The sequence below is a fragment of the Notothenia coriiceps genome, unplaced genomic scaffold, assembly GCF_000735185.1.
Source record: "Notothenia coriiceps isolate Sejong01 unplaced genomic scaffold, NC01 NC01_scaffold00015929, whole genome shotgun sequence".
Lineage (NCBI taxonomy): Eukaryota > Metazoa > Chordata > Actinopteri > Perciformes > Nototheniidae > Notothenia > Notothenia coriiceps.
This window is the reverse complement of record NW_011348630.1, coordinates 483277-503013: the sequence shown is the minus strand read 5'-3', so window position 1 is coordinate 503013 and position 19737 is coordinate 483277. Positions and strand designations below refer to the sequence as shown.

Below are 19737 nucleotides of genomic sequence, written 5' to 3'. Positions count from 1 at the left end.
TCGGACCACTAACAAACTTCTCAAAGTCAAAATCCATAGCGTAACTTATTCACGTAAAGTCACCCCAAAAAAAACAAAAAACAACAACCCTAAATGGGATATGGGAAATGCACCCAAATGACCTAAATCAAACCAAGTTTTATTTATATAGCACATTTAAAAGCGATTTTTGGACGAGCCAAAGTGCTGTACATGTAATAATAAAAGACAATAAATTACAACAGATATATAAAAAACACAGGGAAAACTCCGGAGTCGTGCTCCGCTCTGACTAGAAGGCCAGGGAGAAGAAGTGTGTCTTAAGAGTAGATTTAAAAACCCCTAGGGTCTGGGCCGACCTCACATGGAGGGGCAGAGTGTTCCAGAGCCTAGGGCCAGTTGCTGCGAAGGCTCGGTGCCCTCGGGTTTTGAGCCTGGTCTTGGGCACCATCAGCAACAGCTGGTCAGCAGACCTTAAAGCTCTGGCTGGGGTGTAGCGCTGGAGGAGTTCAGCTATGTAGGCAGGAGCCAGCCCATTTAGGGCTTTAAAAACAAATAAAAGGATTTTTAAATAAATTCGGAACCGAATTGGAAGCCAGTGTAGTGAGGCCAGAATTGGGGTGATGTGTTCACACTTTTTGTGGCCAGTCAGAAGACGTGCAGCTGCGTTTTGGACTAACTGCAGGCGTTTAATTGAGGCCTGGTCCATACCAACGTATAGAGCGTTGCAGTAGTCCAGTCTTGAGGTTACAAAGGTATTAATAACAATTTCTAAGTCTTTAAAAGATAAATACGACTTGGTTTTGGCCAATAGTCTTATTTAAAAAAAAGCAGGACTTGACTATGGTGCTGACTTGCTTGTCGAATTTATAAGTGCTAGTGATGGTCACTCCAAGGTTCATGACAGAGGGGAGGATGTTTTTATTGGGAGCGCCCAGNGCGGTCGCTGCCCCGAAGCCTGCCCACTTTGAGCGCTCCGCGGGAGGAAAGGTCTGACGGTACCAGTAGCGCTCCAGCGAAGCCGCTGCGGAGCCCAAAGAGTTCCTATACATCCCCAGGAGGGCCCTGATACACGTGGACGCATCCAAAGTAGGACTGGCAGGGCCCTGCTCGATGTTGAAGCCATCCAGTAGGCGCACACGCTAGCTGGAGATGAATCCACGAGCTCATACTTGCTTGTAGGATCTGAGTGATGCGAAAAACGGAGCAGAAGATCGTCTCGAGAACAAGTTTATCGAGGAAAATAATTGTACGATTCATTACATGCTGTAGGAGGCCGTCCACACATACCTTAGAGCAGTGGTTCCCAACCTGGGGGGGCGCGCCAAAGATCGCAGGGGGGGTCGCCAGCCTCAGATGATTTGAGGCCAAGGCATCATATTTTTTTTATTTTTTATTATTTTACATATAATGTAAAGCACATACATAGTCACTAAAGCCTTGTCTCTACATTTACAATAAAATATAAAAAAATTGATTAATAATTTGGAATAACAATTCAACGGTTAGTGCTAAGGCATAAAAAAAAACACGAGAACATGTATAATCTTTCTTTAATAGAAATGTTTCTCTCTGCCCGGTAAGTGTCCAAACAGCTTTTCGATAAGCGCATTTTAAAAGCATAGTCATTGTCCATTGCCGGTTTCAGTGTGCGATATTGTCACAGTTGCTCCGATCAGATCAGAACGGGGGGGGGGGGGGCGCAACTTCCAACAGGAGTCATTTGGGGGGTCTCTTGGGAAAAAAGGTTGTGAACCACTGCTTTAAAGGGTCTAAGTTGACTTGTAGACTAAACATCATGGGGCTTAAATATACTTTTACATTTGTATTATGTTTACAATTGAAAGGTACCTGTACGTCTCCACCAACTCCTCCCACCATTGGATCGTCCTCAAGGATCTTCAGCATTTCAATGGTACATGCTGGGTCCAGAACGGTGTCCGAGTCAGACACCTGAAACAGGATACAACAAACACAGAGGGTGCAATCATTCTGAGAATCACACAGACCTAAACATATGCATCCTTTGGCCAAAGGCTGCAGGTGTTTCAGAGCACTGAGTAGTATTTATGCTCAAAATCATGAGTGAAATGAGAGGCTGCTGACAGAGATCCCAGCTGGGTAATTCTAACCACAAGGAACTGGGTCAGCTGTGGACGTGACCTTTGACCCAAAGCAAGGGCACAGAGGGCATGCAACAGCTGGCTGTGTTGTTCATTAGGATTGGAGGGCAAATAGGTTAAACACAATAAGTCAAATGTTTTTAGTTGTCTTGGGTTGCTGTTGTATTATAAACGGGTTTAAGGTGAGTCACAGAAGTTTCAAATATAGTTCTACTTCCTCTTTGATTTAAGATTGTTATTCGCCTTAACATGTAGTTTAAGGTTATTTTGTCTGTGGAGACTCAAGAAAACAGAAAGGCAATGTAAGGAAACGAAAGAATCATTCTGTTTAAGCACACTGCAGTGTTTCTACAGTAACAGTTTTGCTTCAAACACACTGCTTACATTTTGCAAATAATGTCCAGGTTTAAGTCAAAATGTATTCAGAGGAATGGTGATATCTGTTTACACCAGCTAGGAAGCAAGGCCGATATAAATACCAACAATAAACATGAGCACATTTTTTATTCTGCAATCGATGTGGCAAAGGGGCCACATCAATCACATTACGGTCCAATCCTTTTATGTATACTTTGATTGTACATGCATACGTTTTCTGTGTGTGGCCCTTACCTGCACATAATCCACACTGTCCCCCAGTGCTTTAAAGGCTGTGTACATCACCTCTCTTTTGCCCCCCCACTCCTGCATGATGCAGGAGTACCGGCAGCCTCTGACCAGCCGGGCCACCCGTGTAGCCTCCTCCATGTGCACCCTGCTCCTTCCTCCGTCTCCCACTCCTCCTCCTCCCCCATCACTGTGGTAGTTTCCCTTCCACACCATACTGCCAGCTTGGTCAGCCCCACCCATCACCTCCTGGAAAATGTCAATCATGTAGCGGTCTTCTGGCCGGTTCCCGTCCACCACTAGCACCACCTTCAGGCCAGGGAAGGAGATCCGGCGGATGCTGCGCAGGCACTTCCTCAAGTAATCCGGGTCCTCCTGGAAGGCAGCGATGCAGAGGGCAACGGAGCGACGGAGGTGCTGCGGCCGGGCGGGGGTCCTCATCTGCCGGTGCTCTAGGAAGGCAAAGAGGCTCTGGAGGAAGAGATGGAGGGAGAGGAAGGCACCATAGAGGCCGAAAGAGAGGTGGTGCTGCTCAGTGTGGATGAACTGGTAGCCTGAAATACAAATAAAAGACAAGTTAGATTTGCAAGAGCATCCTTTGTTGTGATTCTCATGTACATGTGTCTCTGTATTACTGTCACTCACCTGTGACATAGGCCAGCAGGATGGTGAAGAGGACCACCGCAGCAAAGAGGGTGGTGACCACGATGTTCAGCGCATTCCTGCAGCGAGAGGGCATCTGGGGGAGAGGAGAGGTTGAGGACAGGGTTCGAGTTATAATCTGAGCTTTATGGGGGTCTTTAAAACTAACGTGCGTGTACCCATGCAAACACATACACACACAGTATAAATAATACTCATTACATTGACACATGCATTATTTGTAATTAAATAATGGTTGTTGGTAATGAATTAGCGACCCCCACAGATGTATGATTTCACTGCTTTCATAGGAGCTCAGACCCCTCCTTATGGGAGCTCAGCTTCCATTGGCTCCCACATAACTCGAACCCTGGTTGAGGAGGTGGGGGGGCCACAACAGATGTGAAGGTTAGGATCATGCAATGTGAGGACACATTTTCAGGTTTTGTGGAGTGAAGATGAGGGGGGAATACAGTGAGAGAGGAAGAATAAGAGGATGGTCAAAGAGAGGGTGAAGTGAAGGAGGAGAACACGAGCCAGGCCGGGAAAGAGAGAAATAAAATTGGGCCTGTGTAAACTGTTTGAATCACAGCAGCGATTAAAACAACCTCACTTATTGAATGGATTTTCTCTGTATGCTTTGAAGTGAGCATGTTTAAAGTACATGAAAGCGTGAGCATAAACAGGTCTGTTGTGAGGTGAGACTCAGAGTCTTACTGAAGGTTCTGACAGAGAGAGCTTGTAACTCATTTGTTGACCTAAGTGTCATTTCCTGTTTCCTGTGTGTTCTGTGAAACCTTTCATTGGCCGGCTGCAGTCAGTGACATCATGGAAACATGGTGGCAGAAGAACATGAAACATATAATACCTGCCCAGTGTGCAGTCATTACAGCTACAGTACTATTCTTACTATTCCACTCTTTCTATTACAGGGACTAGTTATTTACAACTTTTAAAAACAGAAGAAGTTAGTTGTTAGTGTTAATCCAAAGTAAAAACTCATATGTACCCTATGCTTATTAAGTAAGTACCCAAAACCTTAAACAACAACAACAACAACACACATTCTGGTACTTCAAGTGTCCTGGTCCAGTGAATAATAGCTGATTAATAATGTACTACCAAACGTATTCATCCGTCTTCACCCAGCCGTCCAGTTTGTTGCTAAGTAATAGTCAAACTTGAATAAATAGTTAAAAAATACCTATACATTTTTAAGTTTGGCGCTCCCTCTCTCCCTCTCTCTGGGTTAATAATTCTAATTAAAGGCCAGTCAGGGTTTGGCCAATGCTTGGTCAAAACTTTGGAGGAACAATTCTTCCCTTTCATTCATGAAATTACCTCCTGCAGCGCACACCCCCTCCTCCCCGTCCACCCCGCCCCCCCTCAGACAGCCTGATATTAATGGAGTTACATTCAGCTCTGAGACGCTGGCACACACACAGTTTTCCTCCTCTGAGGTTCATGTATAGATTTACATCCTGGCTCTGATCACAGGTTCTTCACAGATCTACATTCTGAACAGAGATCCAGAGAAACACTCTGTGTGACACGCAGGTTCTGACAGTGGAATGTAGTCCTCTCTGTTAGCATGTATGATCCTGCTGAGTCAGAGTTCTGTTTCTATTGCCATTGTTGTTCATGTTAATTTTTTCAGAATTATTCTGGAGAAGAACGTCAGATCAAACGCTGACCACAAATCCATCACATAAAAATAGAAGATAAACCTGCATGTTCAGAATATTCAGTGCAATTTCCTGAAATACAATTAATTAAATTAAAATGTTGTTTTTGTTTGCCAAGCTTTTAACAAATGTCTGCAGTTTCCTTGTGTAGCTCAAACATGGAAATATTGTGTTCAATATTATTATATTGTGAATTGTTTTGTATTTAGATATATTATATTATATTGTAGTTTGTATTGTACTTAAATTGTACATATATATAGAATTGAATATGCTTTGAGCTTCTGCTTGAGGTATGATCTATGGTTATGATCTCAGGCAGCATGCCTTAATGTCCGGGTGCCAGATAACAAGCAGACAGTAACATGGACGGTGTGATGGGCCACAGTATGGTATTAGTCATTAGGACAGTGTGTGTTTGTGGGGGGGCCGGGGGGGTTGTCATTTATAAGATGTCTGAATTCCAAGGAAGCATATTTCAATGAACGGTAGATCCAAGAGCTTCCAGTATCTCTCTGTTCAGAAAAGAAGGATTTTTTCTGTCACAGTGCAGCAGAAGTAACATCACCATCAAGGGGCAAGTACTTCTACTCTAATTTAATTAATCAAACTTTGAAAGATCAAAGGAAAAAATAACTTAGCTAATCACCGTAGGATCTTCGGTAGGAACTCAATCTCCCTGGGTAAACGTGGTCAAAATGGCATCTGACTTATTAGGTCCTCGCAGAACTGGTGATATATAAAAGCTGAAGCTGTCACTCTGTATCCCCCCACATATCCAAAATGATTCTGAAGTGATGCTGGTCAAATTCTCCCACCACATATACATGTGTCTATGTCCAGATCCAGATTGGGGTGCAGATAATTACAAGTCCAAATTAAGATCATTATAAAGAGGATGATAGATGTAAATCAAATGTAAAGAAAAGTGTCATTCCAATGCTCCCAGGTTCAAGTATAGTATTCCCATTTCTATCCCAGGAGTTACATTGAAGAAACCCTGCATACTCTGACGCAATGGGCTGGGGGTCCAGGTGAGGAGTCGGGGGTGTGGCTGAGGGACAGTTTGGCTTCAGGACAGGGGCTTTACACAGGGAGGGAGAAGGAGGAAGGGAGGGGAATGGGGAGATATTTCAGGATGGAGCAAGAGAAGGAGTGAGAAGTGTCAGGAAACAGGGCTGCTGTAGACTGTGAGTGCAGGCTTCCCTCAGACCCCCCCCCCCTCCTCCCTCTCCCTGGAACAGTGCTGCTTGGACACAATACATTTGGCATCCTGTGTAACTGTACTGTTGGACACTTTTGGGGGCACATAATATGCATGTATCAATATGCAACCCGTTGTATATTTATTCGGTTTCATCAACAGAGGAGAAAGCATCTGCCTTCAGCGTCTAGCAGCTCTATTTGGCTAACCCTCAGTGAAGGGTTCATCAGCGCAGGTCTTTGCTACAGCTCATTCAGCCTTTTTCATTCTGGTGGAACATATAGTATATGCCATATTTTATACATATCCCTGAAATTCAAGACTAGTTTGTTTTAATATAAAATCTTCTCACACATTCTCTTATGAACCTGTCTTTATGAAGGTAATAAAGTACTAACTTTTAATGTATAAATGTTTAATGTCTCTATGGACGTATGTACCAGAGGGAAGCCAGTTCTGAAGGTGAACAGACTGAGAAGACACGCTCTACATGTTCAGTTTCTATGCATTCACTTGCGCTAGGAAAACTGTGCTAGGAAAACTCTCCTGAAGATGTTGCCACTAGATGGCTCTGTTTTGATGATCTGATCAAATGCTCTTTGCTGAAGAGATGTGTGTACAGTGATGACGGTGATGCAAATGCAACGCAGTTTGTATTTTATCCATTGGAGAATAACTTTATAACTACAGGCTTTGAAATCAGCTGTTATAAGTCATTAGAATCCTTTACATTTTTTGGGCAATTTCTTTTTCTTTTTTTGGACAGTTACAGTAAAGAGGCACACAGGAATTGGACTGAGAAGACAAGACACCCAGCAAAGGTCCAGCTCCAACAACACTGGGTGGTTGTGGTTATGTTTAAATTTGGAGTGTACTCAATGAGACCATCTCTTGTTCCCGTTGATGGGGCTTCAGACTTTAAAGCAAGACTATGTGGCTGTTAGTGAACACTCCCTGTCCACAAGTGGCATTTACAGAATAAAAACACAATTAATTGTCTTTTATTTCCCTTCATTATCTTAGATCATCTGTTTTAAAGATGCATTCATGAGGGTTTATTTGACCACTTTTCAGCAGAACTCAACAAAAAGCTAAAGAAATTGTACATTTGACAGACTTGTGTCTGTGGCAAAATAAAAAAAAAATTGTGTCCATTCGAACACGTGTTTCGAGTGTTCACTCTTTTTTCAGCTCTGGTTTGGTCTCCACTTACTGCCTTGGAAAATGTCTTGCTGTTTAGCTCAAACATCCTCCTTACGTTGGGGGGTGTCGTCTGTCTGCTGCTTGCTGTTGGCCAGGTACAATGGGTTCATCAGAGCTCTGCCATTGAAAACAGCTGCTGCTGGTAACAATGTTCATTTTGAGCAGTGAGGCAGGTGGTATAATAAAAAAATAAATACGTATAAAGCATCACTTTAATATGGCCACGAAGCTCAACATGGCTGAGGGGAAGTTGGGTGATAGTTCAGAATCAGAATACCTTTATTCGTCCCACAGAGGGGACATTTACATTTGTTACAGCAAGTAAAGAGCCAAAGATAGTTTAATATGAATTAAGAAGCATGCATAAAATGTGCAATATAAATAGTTATTGTGAGTTTGTTACCAGGACCTCCCAAATATCTGTCCGACTTCAGAGGGTCAGTTTAAGGTGACCTGACTGAGAACGAGGTAAAGGAAACACGATGAAAATGTTTCCTTTACTTTGAATGTACTGACATGTTCCTCTCTGGCTTACAAAAACACAGTAACAGAGGCACAAAGTCAAAGTCATTAAGTTGACCTCACAAAAACAAGTCAGTTAGACAGCTCTAAAGTTTGCTAACATGAGCTAACATTAGCCACTGAAGCGGCTGGTCTTCCCAGAACAAGTCCCTGAGTGTTCAAATCAGTGAGTGTGAATACATCCTTACCACTGTAGAAGGATGAATATCTTTGTTTCTTCAAAAATAACTAATGCTAGTCTTTGCTTTAATGCCTCATATTATTATGATACCCATCAACTGAATATTATCACCTATTCTTCTGTTTGTCTGGATCAGAGTGTGGGGTAGCTACTTTATAGACCACACCTGAGGTCCCAGCAGGCTTTGTGTGAAAGTCAACCAGAGCAGGCAGGTCCAGTACTGATGCCATGGAAAATCCAAAAGGCGCTCTGAGTGTTCCTGTTTCCTAACAGTCACTGTCTGCCTCCACAGAGGGGAAAGCAGGAGGCAGCACACACACACACCAACACCGCATATCATTTAAATACATATATAGACACACTTAACCCATAACTGAGTCCTTTTACACCTTCCAGGGGAAATGGAAGCAGAAACGAGCAGCAGTTCAGTTCCAGAATTTCTTTAGTTCTGTTCAAGTGATTAGTTGCCTCACATTTATTTGCTCACTTACACGTGCACACACACACACACACACACACACACACACACACACACACACACACACACACACACACACACACACACACACACACACACACACACACACACACACACACACAAACCCCACAAACAAGAACACACTCAAGTCTTTGTGCTTCATTTTCCTACTAAGCTTAATTTTGCTCATTTCAATTTTTATAAAACGTTCCATTCACTTTCATCATAATTGATCTCACTTTTGAGTATTTTCATTGGTTCTCCTTACCTGAACCTTTACACCGACCTGCCAAACCTCAAGTATTACTTCCAAACCTCTTCTGGATCATTGTATAAATTACATTATTACATTACATTGCATTTAGCTGACGCTTTTATCCAAAGCGACTTACAATAAGTGCATTCGACCAAGAAGAAGAAGTTCCTAATACTAAAGCCACATTTACATGTTTAACTCACATGTGAGGACATGTCCTATCTATCTTTCTTTGTGGGGGAATTAACATCTTATGAACAAAGTCTCTCAGAAAGCATATTATTAAAACCCTTACCTTCCTGATCCAGTGGGCCCTCCGTCTTTGGTCTCCCCCCAGATCTCCGTCCGTTGAGCCGGGACGTCCAGCCCTCTACTCTCCTCAGCACAGCGCTCTCCTTGTTCCTCACCCCTCCTTCCACTCGCTCACACTACATCTTTATTCCAGCTTGCTTGCTTAATTCAGGAGATCCCACATCCAAAAATACAGGATGCAGCTTAAACCTCCACCCTCCACCACCTCCCTGAGCCGGCCCCTCGCCGCCTGCTCCTCCTCCTCCTCCTCCCTCTATCTCCCTGGACTGTCCCCGGGCATGGAGCCCCCCAGCTGAGATGTGATCAGAGGTGCTCCAGCAGCAGCTGATGCTGGTGTGTTCCTGCGTCTGTCTGACAGGTGGGGGCTACAGCTGGTGGAGTCTCTGCTCTCAAGATTTCCATCACGAGCACGGGGCCAAAGTGATGGTGAAGCTGAAGGTGAAGAACCCGGGCCAAAATGGGGACACCGATCCTGGCTTCGTACGATTTCTTCCTTGCCCCCTGCAACAAATCCTCCCCAGCCCCCCCCCACCCCTCCCCCGCTGCTCTGCAGTAAGTCGTCTCTGTCCCCTGTTTGCAGCAGAGCTGGATCCTTCACCCCTCTCACACTGTCCTGCCGGCTGGCTGATCAGCACTGCTGAGCCTCTCCTCCACAGCTCCCCTCTGTCTCCTCTCACCCCCCTCCCTCCCTGGATACCCCAGCTAGCTCCCTATCTCTCTGCAATGCAGCCAGCAGCCTCCAACAAGCCGGGGGACTGTTTGACCGGAGCCCCCTCTCCTCTCCACCTCTGAAAGCATCCTTTATGGGCTTATTTATCTATCCCTCCCCCCCTCGCCCTCCCTCTGCGGTGTGAGGCTGAGTTGCTGACGTCCTGTAGGCTGCACAAACTGCAGTACGCCTCCGACAATCACTACATGACCAACAAAACCTCTCAGACACATTTCAATAATATTAGAATAGATAGAACCTAAACACACTCTCAAAGGTGAGCCAGTCCCCAGCTTCAGAGCCTCTCTCACTCCTTCTCTCTCACTCCTTCTCTCTCACTCCTTCTCGCTCAATCCTTCACTCTCACTCCTTCTCTCTCACTCCTTATATCTCACTCCTTCGCTCTCACTCCTTCTCTCTCACTCCTTCTCGCTCACTCCTTCTTGCTCACTCCTTCTCTCTCACTCCTTCTCTCTCACTCCTTGCTGTAGTAGAGCCTCATGGCTTCAGCACTGCCTTCTGTCTCTCACTTGGAAAACGAACTGAAGGTGAACATATTACATATTGCTTTTGGTAACCAAGAGTAAACTTATCGAAATGTAACTAATTTTTTTAAATGTCAACTAATGGAATAGGGAGGGTTTATCCTGCATCACAGTCTGAGCAAGGTGACCCAAATGATCATTACCTTCTTTCTTCCAGTGTTATAACATTTTCTCCTTACACTATTTTGGGGAAATAGAGACATTGCCTAATAATACAAATATGGTGTCTAACCTAAGCTAACAAATGACATGATCAGAGTTTTTGTCCGACAAGTTCCTCTCAAAACCACATGAAACTGGGTTTAGTAGTAGCCTACTCTATGGAAATGTTAATGAGTACAATTGTCTTAGCTTAAATGAAATGGTTAGTTTAAACCACTGTGAATATGTGTCTGTTGTTTTCCATTATAAGAAAGGAGGCAAAAGCTGCAGGTAGTTCAAAGCAAAGCAACTCCTTTTTTATCTCTGTATTCTAATGTTGGGGTGTGTGGGGGGCAGATTCTCGTCATCTCCTCACTGGGGTCCCACAGGGGTCTGTCCTTGGTCCCCTCCTCTTCTCTCTGTACACAAACTCTCATTCACTCTCATGGCTTCTCCTGCCACAGCTACGCAGACGACACACAACTGATTGTGTCTGTCCCCCGGTCTGGAACTCAGGTGGTCGCACCCATCTCTGCTTGTCTGCCTGAAAGCTCTCAGTGGATGTTTGCTCACCACCTGAAGCTCAACCTAAACAAGAATGAACTGCTCTTCATCCCAGATAAGAACTCTCCCATCCATGACCTGTCAATCAACATTGGCACCTCCGTTGACCCTGGACGACTAGCTGAACGTCACTGCTAACATTGTTGCCACATCCCGATCCTGCAGATAAAACCTCTACAACATCAGGAGGATACGTCTCCTACTGTCCCCTACTGTCCCAGGAGGCAACGCAGGTCCTGGTCCAGGATCCGGTCATCTCGCACCTGGACTACTCAACTCCCTCCTGGTCTACCTGCAAATGCCATCAGACCGTTACAGCTGATTCAGAATGCTGCAGCCAGACTGGTCTTCAACCCCCCCCCCAGTTCTCCCACACCAGTTCTCCCACACTACACCTCTCCTCCGCTCCCTCCGCTGGCTGCTAGTGGATGCAAGAATCTGCTTCAAGACACTGGTACTGGCCCACCGAGCTGTGAAGGGAACAGCCTTATATTAACAGCCTTGGGATACATCCAGGCCTTGGTTAAACCATACACTCCAGCACGTGCACTACGCTTGGCACCAGCCAATCGGCTGCTACTACATCTCTGTGAGTGGAACCCAGGTACCACTCAACAACACGCCTGTTTTCTATCCTGGCTCCTAAATGGTGGAAGAGCTCCCCATCAGGACAGCAGAAACTCTGCATATCAAAGCAAAATGAAAACCCTTCTATTTCGACTGTACCTTGGCAATTAAATGATTGCTGGAAAATACATTTTAAAAATAAATATTAGGCACTTTTTGAGTAAATGTTGTCCTTGTAACTAATTCAACAGCACTTATGATTGAAGTGGATATACAGTATCTGCACTTTCCTTGTTGTTTGGGGTTTGAATCTTTATGGTAATGCACTTATTGTAAGTCGCTTTGGACAAAAGCGTCAGCTAAATGATATGTAATGACCTGTTCTCAGCTGGCTTCACTTCCTAAACCAGGGGTAGCTGCTTGGTTTATACAGTATATTTAATTTAATTTATATTTTATTTTTGCTGTTAATTGCAGAAAATAAGGTGAAAACCTCCTAATTAAACACAATGTCAGCTCATATTCAACAAACCTTTGTCCATCCCGGAGGCCACAGACACCCTCTTGACCTTCACAGTAATTATTATTCTGCAGGCACAGTGGGTGGAGCTTGAATTGCTGAAAGGCAAAAATGCTGTGTTAGTAGGCTACCTTCTTTCCTTCTCTAGGGACTTTAACATGGTTTTTAATTAATGCTATCTTTTGGCTGTCAGCACAGAAAATAATGATGTAAAAAACATTGGAGGACGTCTGTTCTGTGCTTCAAAGTGAGCTCAGTTTGTTTAATGGTCTGGCTCTGTATAACACGGCACAATCCAAAAAACAATTATTTATTGTGAATAAACCAAGCCATATACAGTAAAGAAGGAGTGAACGTTTTTTTGTGGTTGTTGCTGACAAAAACTTCTTCAGGGACCTGGTTGGTATTCTGTGTGGATTCCTCAAAACACAAGTCACTCAGGAGTCAAGAACAACAAAGGCAAAATGACAAAGACAGAACCAATCCTCTGAGGATCATTGGGGACTAACGGAACAACGTTTCAAAGAATTACAACTATACAGCCAAGATGTCGTTCTCCATAGCATCTAGTGGGACCTGGACCAAAATAGCGGTACAGTGCCTCACTCCCCAAAAATGAGGCCAGAAAACTAGGAAACGTTGGACAACAGCCACATAGTGTGAGCAACCACTTTAGTATTAAATTACATCACTTTGAAAATAACTGTAAAAACTCACAAACATTTTTTTCAATTGTGTCTTAACACACTTGTGTTCATATTAAAATTGAATAGAGTTTTTTTGGAATCACCCCTCATCAAAACTGAATATTTAGCGACCCCTTGAACATGTGGTTTCAGTGTTAGTGATGGAAAACTACAGTGCAGAAAGATGTTCCCAAGTTTATCTGAAGCCAATACGATTCCGTTTGAAATACTCCTGGAAGATATCCTGTTCACTTGTCTGTGTGAAATCCACCTTTATCTTACACTCACTCGAATTAGGGAAACGAAGGGAATGTTATACCTGAAGGTACTTAAACTGTCCTACGTTTGTTTCTGTGATAATCTTTTTTAATATATCAACCCAGTCTCGAGCTCATTTACTTGATCAAACAGACCCATAATATAATTCATTTTTAGAGGTAAAAACCTTGCTGCAGGTTATTTTTGGTGACTGACAGAAAATACATAAGCCCCAGAGTAAACACAAGTGTGATGTGAGAGCCAGACTGTGGTGGAGGCCTGAATCTGCCACTGTGATGAAGAGCCTGTGTTTCTGCTCCGCCTGCCACAGTGATACCTTGACTCCGCATTTGGGGAAATATTCCTGGGCTGCAAACAAAGCTAACTCTGCTTCAGTTTGCAGGTTGTATGTTGACACAGGGGGACACAGAGAAGGTCATGCCTCTTACACTGTTAACCTATTGCCCAATGAATTTAACAAAAGAAGGAATGTCTCATTCTCTTTCAGCCGACTCTGTTCAAACTCTGCCCGACCCCAGTGCCTTCGTTTGTCTTCTTCTAGTTCACGGATAGTCCAGCTGCAGTCCAGTCCCCACTTCAGGCTATTGTTCTTATGAGCTAAAGAATAAATCATTTTGATCAGAGACAACCTTATGATGGCTGCACCAGTTTTCCGCAGGATCATTTGAGCTTTATTATTTGTTGAGGCTAAATTAGTCCTGTTAACTACAGCAGTATGACCCCAAATAGATTTGGCTGTGATTTAATTGCAATAAACGTATATCAAACAGGTGTCAAAATAACTGCCTACGCTGCGTTCAGACCGGACGCGATGCGATGTTTGGGGGCGGCGCGATTACATGTAAAGTCAATGCAGAGACACGATCAGAAGCGAATTCGCTCCGATGGCGCGCATGAAGCGGTGTTAATCACGCGATTGAGGTGATTGAAGGGGGCCGCGTCAAACGCGAGAGTTCAATTTTTTCAACTCGAGTGTCAAATTCACGTGACGCGTTCTTGCGAAAGCCAATCAGCGGTGAGGATCTCAGCCTGCCGTTACTGACGTTCAACCAGAAAACATCAGCCATTAGCTGTTAGCAGTTAGCACACAGAGATCACAGCTCCTCATATCTGTTCATAAACTGTACAGAAGTTAAACAAGTACAAACCACAGACTGTCTGTGTCATGGAGAATACAGTCGCTGGTTTATTTATGTCCTTAGGCCGTTTTTATGAGTGTGGAGTGAGCATATACAACGTTAGCTTAGCCTGGTTCGACCCAATCTCTTCAGAAAACAAGCATTTTAAAAGGTTTTTCGCCTACCGTCTTGTCTGCAGACTTGTCAAGCATTAATTCATGGTTTTTACTAACCGGTATCAGTATGTTGTTACTTCGGCATCATTTAGAAACGTGTATTACAATTTAATCACGGTAAAATATGTTCATTTTGTTATAGTTGTAGCTCCCGAGCCAGCGCGTCTTGTTTGAATGATGCGAGTAAACAGAGCTGGCAGCCGCAGTGAAACTCGAGCGATTAGAGCGAAGCGAATATTCGCATACACTAACCTAACAACGCTAATTAGCCCCTAATTTATAAAATAAGCTGTACTGTCGGGAATATTTTTGGACAGACCCTTTTACTCGACGTAGTCTAAAACGGTGAATCCTAAAGTATTGCTACAAAACCCGAACACCATTTGGTTAATCGGTTAGTGGTTGTTCCATTTGGGGGGGGAATAGTGGACTTAGAGGAAGATCTCGGGTACAACAAGAAAAATTGGTTTACTAGGAGAGGAATACACAAAGTAGATTCTCATTGTCTGTTCTTAGTCGTGAAACCTTTGTCCCCGACTTTGTCTCCCCTAATACCCTTACGACGTTACTAGACAAGCCACAAAGTCGGTTAAGTCTCTATGCCAGACATATATAGACTCTGGACACTATATAACTACTTGTTGTTATACTATACTGGAAAATTTCCACCCATGGCCGTTAAAACCCCTCTTTGGCCGAGCTCCACGCGTCCTATAACTTTTATGGTTGTCGGCCTTTTGTTAGACGCGAGAAGGAAAGTCTGAAGGAATTGTCTCGAGGGAGGAGGTTGAGTGGACGCTGCTTGCGCTGTACTGGTTACTCCCTGACTCTATTCAAACACGTGTCTCCTTCCCGACTGTCCGTCCACCGGTAGGTCACATAAAATCGGTCCCGCCGAGTCTACTAACCAACACGAAACGAATGTCATGATGCCGAAGGTGTCGAGCTGTAAAAAACATACCTAAAAAACAGGTTTCGTGAAGTCTATAAGCTAACGACTAGCGCCCTAACAATTCTAGGTAAGGTACTTATATTGTTCTTTCACCCATAGAGCTGCCGGCCAAAGCGCCAATGATGGGTGGAAATTACTTATGGTGTACAAGTATTCCTTCACCGGGAAAAGTACCCTAAACTAGTAAGCATATTAAAACTAAGTTTCCTTTTCACGCATAGGTTCTAAATTGGTTTTTGTACTTTGAAGTCCTAAACATTATTCAGTAGTGGTAACTACGACGCGAGGTGTGGCGTGCGATACGTTTATAAGGAAGCGAATTAGCGAGGATAGCGTAGCGAGAACAGTAAACAGGCAAGTGTNGATGTTTGGTTTCCAAGTGCCTCTTCAGCTCGCTTGGAACCATGTTCGCATTAGCTAACTTCTCCCGACAGACGACGCACTCGGGCTGAGGATTGTTGACATCCCCGGTCCAACTGAAGCCATAAGACAGGTAACTTTCTGCTGACAGTTTTTTTCCTCTTTTCTTTCGGTGGTGGGTTGTCGGCAGTCTCTGCACTGGTGGTTGGTGGTTTGCTCCGCACAAGAAAGCGCTCCATTTTCCCTCTTGCGTGTTTCTCTGTTTTAATGTTGTCCTTCAGCCTTTGATGTGTCACGGTCTTATAATTCCGACCTGTGCACCTGCGTTAACAGCGAAATATGGGGTTCTGTGAGGATTTTTTTTTAAATAATTGTTTTTAGGTATAGAGTTTGCCTCTGTATTATGAAATGAGTGCATACAAAGTACTGATATAGTAAATAAAAAAAACGTATGGTTGTCACAAAATCCCACGGCACACCCGGACTTGCCTCACGGCACACCGTTTGGGAACCACTGCACAATGCCAGCCTATGAGGCCTGGGTACTTACTTCTCAGTTTTGTGTAGACGCCATTCTTTCTGCCTACCATTACGGAGGCTCCATCTGAGCAGAATCCCACTTCACGAGGAGAAGTGAGGCGTTCAGGGCCTGTCAGGCTGCAGTAAATCACAGAGATAAGATCTGACAAATTCAGAGTTCACTAGCAGGAACCACGCCACAACAGTGTGATGTTTGTAAGTGTATTGAAGTAACATGTGAATGATATGAGGGGGATGATCTGGGAGGACGAGCTGTGGTCCGTGCAGTGGGAAACTCAGAGTGGGGGTTCCGTCTCCGGCATGATCTGCGTGGGCTGATTACGGGTCCCCAAAAGAGTCGGATTAAAAGCAGCTGACTTGAGCGTGTGCATGTCTGACGGCGTTTAGATTGTCGCGGATGTAAGCGTGGTACGCTTGGGATGACCAGCGGCCGAGGGCCTAGATGGTTTGGATAAGAGATGACCGGTCTAGCTGCTGTGGACGCTGCGCCGATGCGGGAGAAATGGCTCTAATAATGTTCTGAGAATGCCCCCAAAATGTGCGGGATGTTCTGAAAGTGTTTCTGGACCAGAAACGTGTGGCTTGAAAATGACATGCCCGGAACTAATGACTACATCTTCACTTCTAAATCCAACTAAACATTACCATTGAGGAGTTAGAATGATGCGCGCGCGGTTTGCCCAGAACCGGGCCTCCGTTACACTCTAAAGGGAAAATACGTTTATGCCATAAATGTTAGGTTGGGTTGGGTTGTGGGGGCAGGTGCTCCTGGTATGAGCGACGTCACGGAAAGAGCAGATGTGAATTAGGCGGCAGTTAGAGAGAAAGCAGCCAAGTTCATTGAAGTTATTACACGCCATCCTGCGGGTGATAGACGGTTGAAGTCTGAGACATTGTGTGATGGAGAGGAAAGTGAGTGAGGTGTTTGAGGTGGAGCGCTGACTGAGCATGCTGAGGCCGGGTGGGAGGGGGCTCCACATAATTGGCCAAAGAGGGATACGCGTGCTGCGAAGATGCGGCAGTAAAGCTCGGAGTTTCCATTCCATTCCATTCCAGGGTGGCTGGTGTCTCCCTTAGGGATGAGGTGAGAAGTTCGGTCATCCGGGAGGGACTCGGAGTTGAACCGCTCCTCCTTCGCGTCGAAAGGAGCCAGTTGAGGTGGTTCGGGCACCTAGTTAGGATGCCACCTGGGCGCCTCCCTAGGGAGGTGTTCCAGGCACGTCCAGCTGGGAAGAGACCAAGGGGTAGACCTAGGACCACCAGTTGGAGGGATTATATCTCTTCGCTGGCCTGGGAGCGACTTGGGATCCCCCAGTCAGAGCTGGTTGATGTGGCCAGGGAAAAAGAAAGTTTGGGGCTCTCTGCTGGAACTGCTACCTCCGCGACCCGACCACGGATAAGCGGGAGAAGATGGATGGATGGATGTTCTGTTTTCCCTGTCTCTTGTTTTCCTTCCTGTGTTTTTCCTCCTGTGTCTGATTGTCTCATTGTGTTCACCTGTTGCCCTTGTGTTTCTGCCTCCCTTACCCAGCTGTGTCTCGTCCTGTGATTAGCTCCTTGGGTTAGAAACCAGGAGCTCAAGTGGGAGGTGTCGAGACGAAAGTCAATATTGAAAGAAAAATAATAATATCTGAGAAAAACGGACGGAAAAATAATTAAAGCGGGAGCCTGAGTGGCAAACTGCATATAAAGCCCAAGTCCACGAAATGGTTGAAAGAGGTGTAGCCATCAAACTCACGGACCAAATCCAGTAAGCCACTTAGTAGCACCAAACCCTCATTCAGTGACTACACCAGTACGGCTTGTATGGAACAGCAGCCAGAAGTTCAGAGGAGTAAGCATGAATGACATTCTACTGAAGGGACCTGATGTTCTTAATCCGATCTGTTCTGTTGAGGTTCAGAAGAGGTGTGCATGCAGCTCTGGAGATGCTGTATGAGAAACCAATGTGAGTTGCACAAAAACAAATATTGCACAATATAAATCTATTTTAGTATACCTCAAACCTTTAATATTCTCCCAACATATTGTTAAGAAATATGTAGCTGCTTGTTTTTTTTCTGCAAGACGTTGCTTCTGCGAGGTCAGTCATTAAATGAGATGGCAAGGTCACAGAGGAGGAAGGTAAATGGGAGGTGGGATGGAAACAACCATGGCCAGCGGAGCTCCTACCCTCACACCTGACCTTTGGCTGGGAGAGGCTTACTGTAGAAACACACCCCCCCCCCCTATAAACAGCTTGAGTTTCTCATCAGTACCAAACAAGAAACCCCAGCCTCACATATCATATGAAGCCAGGCACTATATCAGATAGCAGTGATGAATACATATAGACTGGGTGCTTCTTAGTACAGGTGCATTATTCACTTTGCGCTGTTATCTTATACAGTGGGCTCGCAGTGGATCCGCGCTGTGATTGGCCTACTTCAGAGGACATCCCAGGCACACAGCAATCTCAAAATGGATCCCGGGGAATATCATCCAGGTAGAATGAGGATTTGAGGCGAGGAGCCAGGAGATGCATCTGTGACTTTCAGCTGGATCCGATACCCCTGATGAATAAATATAGGCCTTCTGTTCTGGGAGAAGGTGCTCTTTTCACTGAGTGAGTTTTGTTGTGTACAATCCATGCAGGTACACAAGTTGTTACTAAATATGTATCACCCTGACATGTAATCGTGATTAAAAAGGAAAAAAAAGGTGTACTGATACATTGCTCGAAGTGGCTGTAACTGCATATTCAGTGGTGGAAAGTACATTTACTATTATATAGTATAGTACTATTTAGACTCATGTATACTTTACTGGAGTATTTACATTTTATGCTACATATTTTTTACTTCACTACATTTTGGAGGTAGATTCATACTTTACTTTTCATTGTTAGTTTGTTTCCTGATATTCTGACATCATATGATGCAATACTGTACTACTTTTATAAAAAGTATTTATGTTACGGGTGAGCGAAGCAAGCATGACCCAAATTCAGATAACACTGAAAATACCTGTATTTAAAGGATACACAGACAAACAGAACACTCCCCGGTGAACACAGTCACAGACAAACAACGAACCAACAATGACAGACAGAAAAAACAGAACTTAAATACACACAGGACTAATCAAGGAAACAAGAGACAGGTGAGGAGGGAGGAGAAAAACACAGGGGCACAAGGTGAACACAATCAAGAAAACAGGTAGGAGGGAACACACACGGGGCCCTTCTCACTTCTCTTATTTTTTACATTTTCATTTTTTGTCATTTCCATTCAGTCAGTCATTAAGTGCTATTTAAATGTTAATTTGCTACATATCCACACAAACAAACAAAGTGTGCAATCCAATGAATGTTAATCTAACTGGGTTTTGATATATAACATATCTCTTTT

The 19737-nt window shown here is 44.3% G+C and overlaps 2 protein-coding genes across 3 annotated transcripts in view; one reads left to right on the top strand and one right to left on the bottom strand.

Moving 5' to 3' along the window:
• has3 (hyaluronan synthase 3) overlaps positions 1 to 9320 on the bottom strand; it is a 12499-nt gene extending 3179 nt beyond the window's left edge. Inside the window, exons 1-4 of the mRNA XM_010775659.1 lie at positions 9175 to 9320; positions 3354 to 3447; positions 2715 to 3262; positions 1831 to 1932 (exon numbers count right to left, since the gene is read on the bottom strand). Of these exons, the coding sequence (XP_010773961.1) occupies positions 1831 to 1932; positions 2715 to 3262; positions 3354 to 3447 (744 nt within the window). The 5' untranslated portion in view covers positions 9175 to 9320. The remainder of the gene's footprint in view (positions 1 to 1830; positions 1933 to 2714; positions 3263 to 3353; positions 3448 to 9174) is intronic.
• Positions 1 to 19737, top strand: part of LOC104949319 (myotubularin-related protein 4) — a 382796-nt gene that overhangs the window by 30605 nt on the left and 332454 nt on the right. The gene's annotated exons all lie outside the window — the stretch shown is intronic.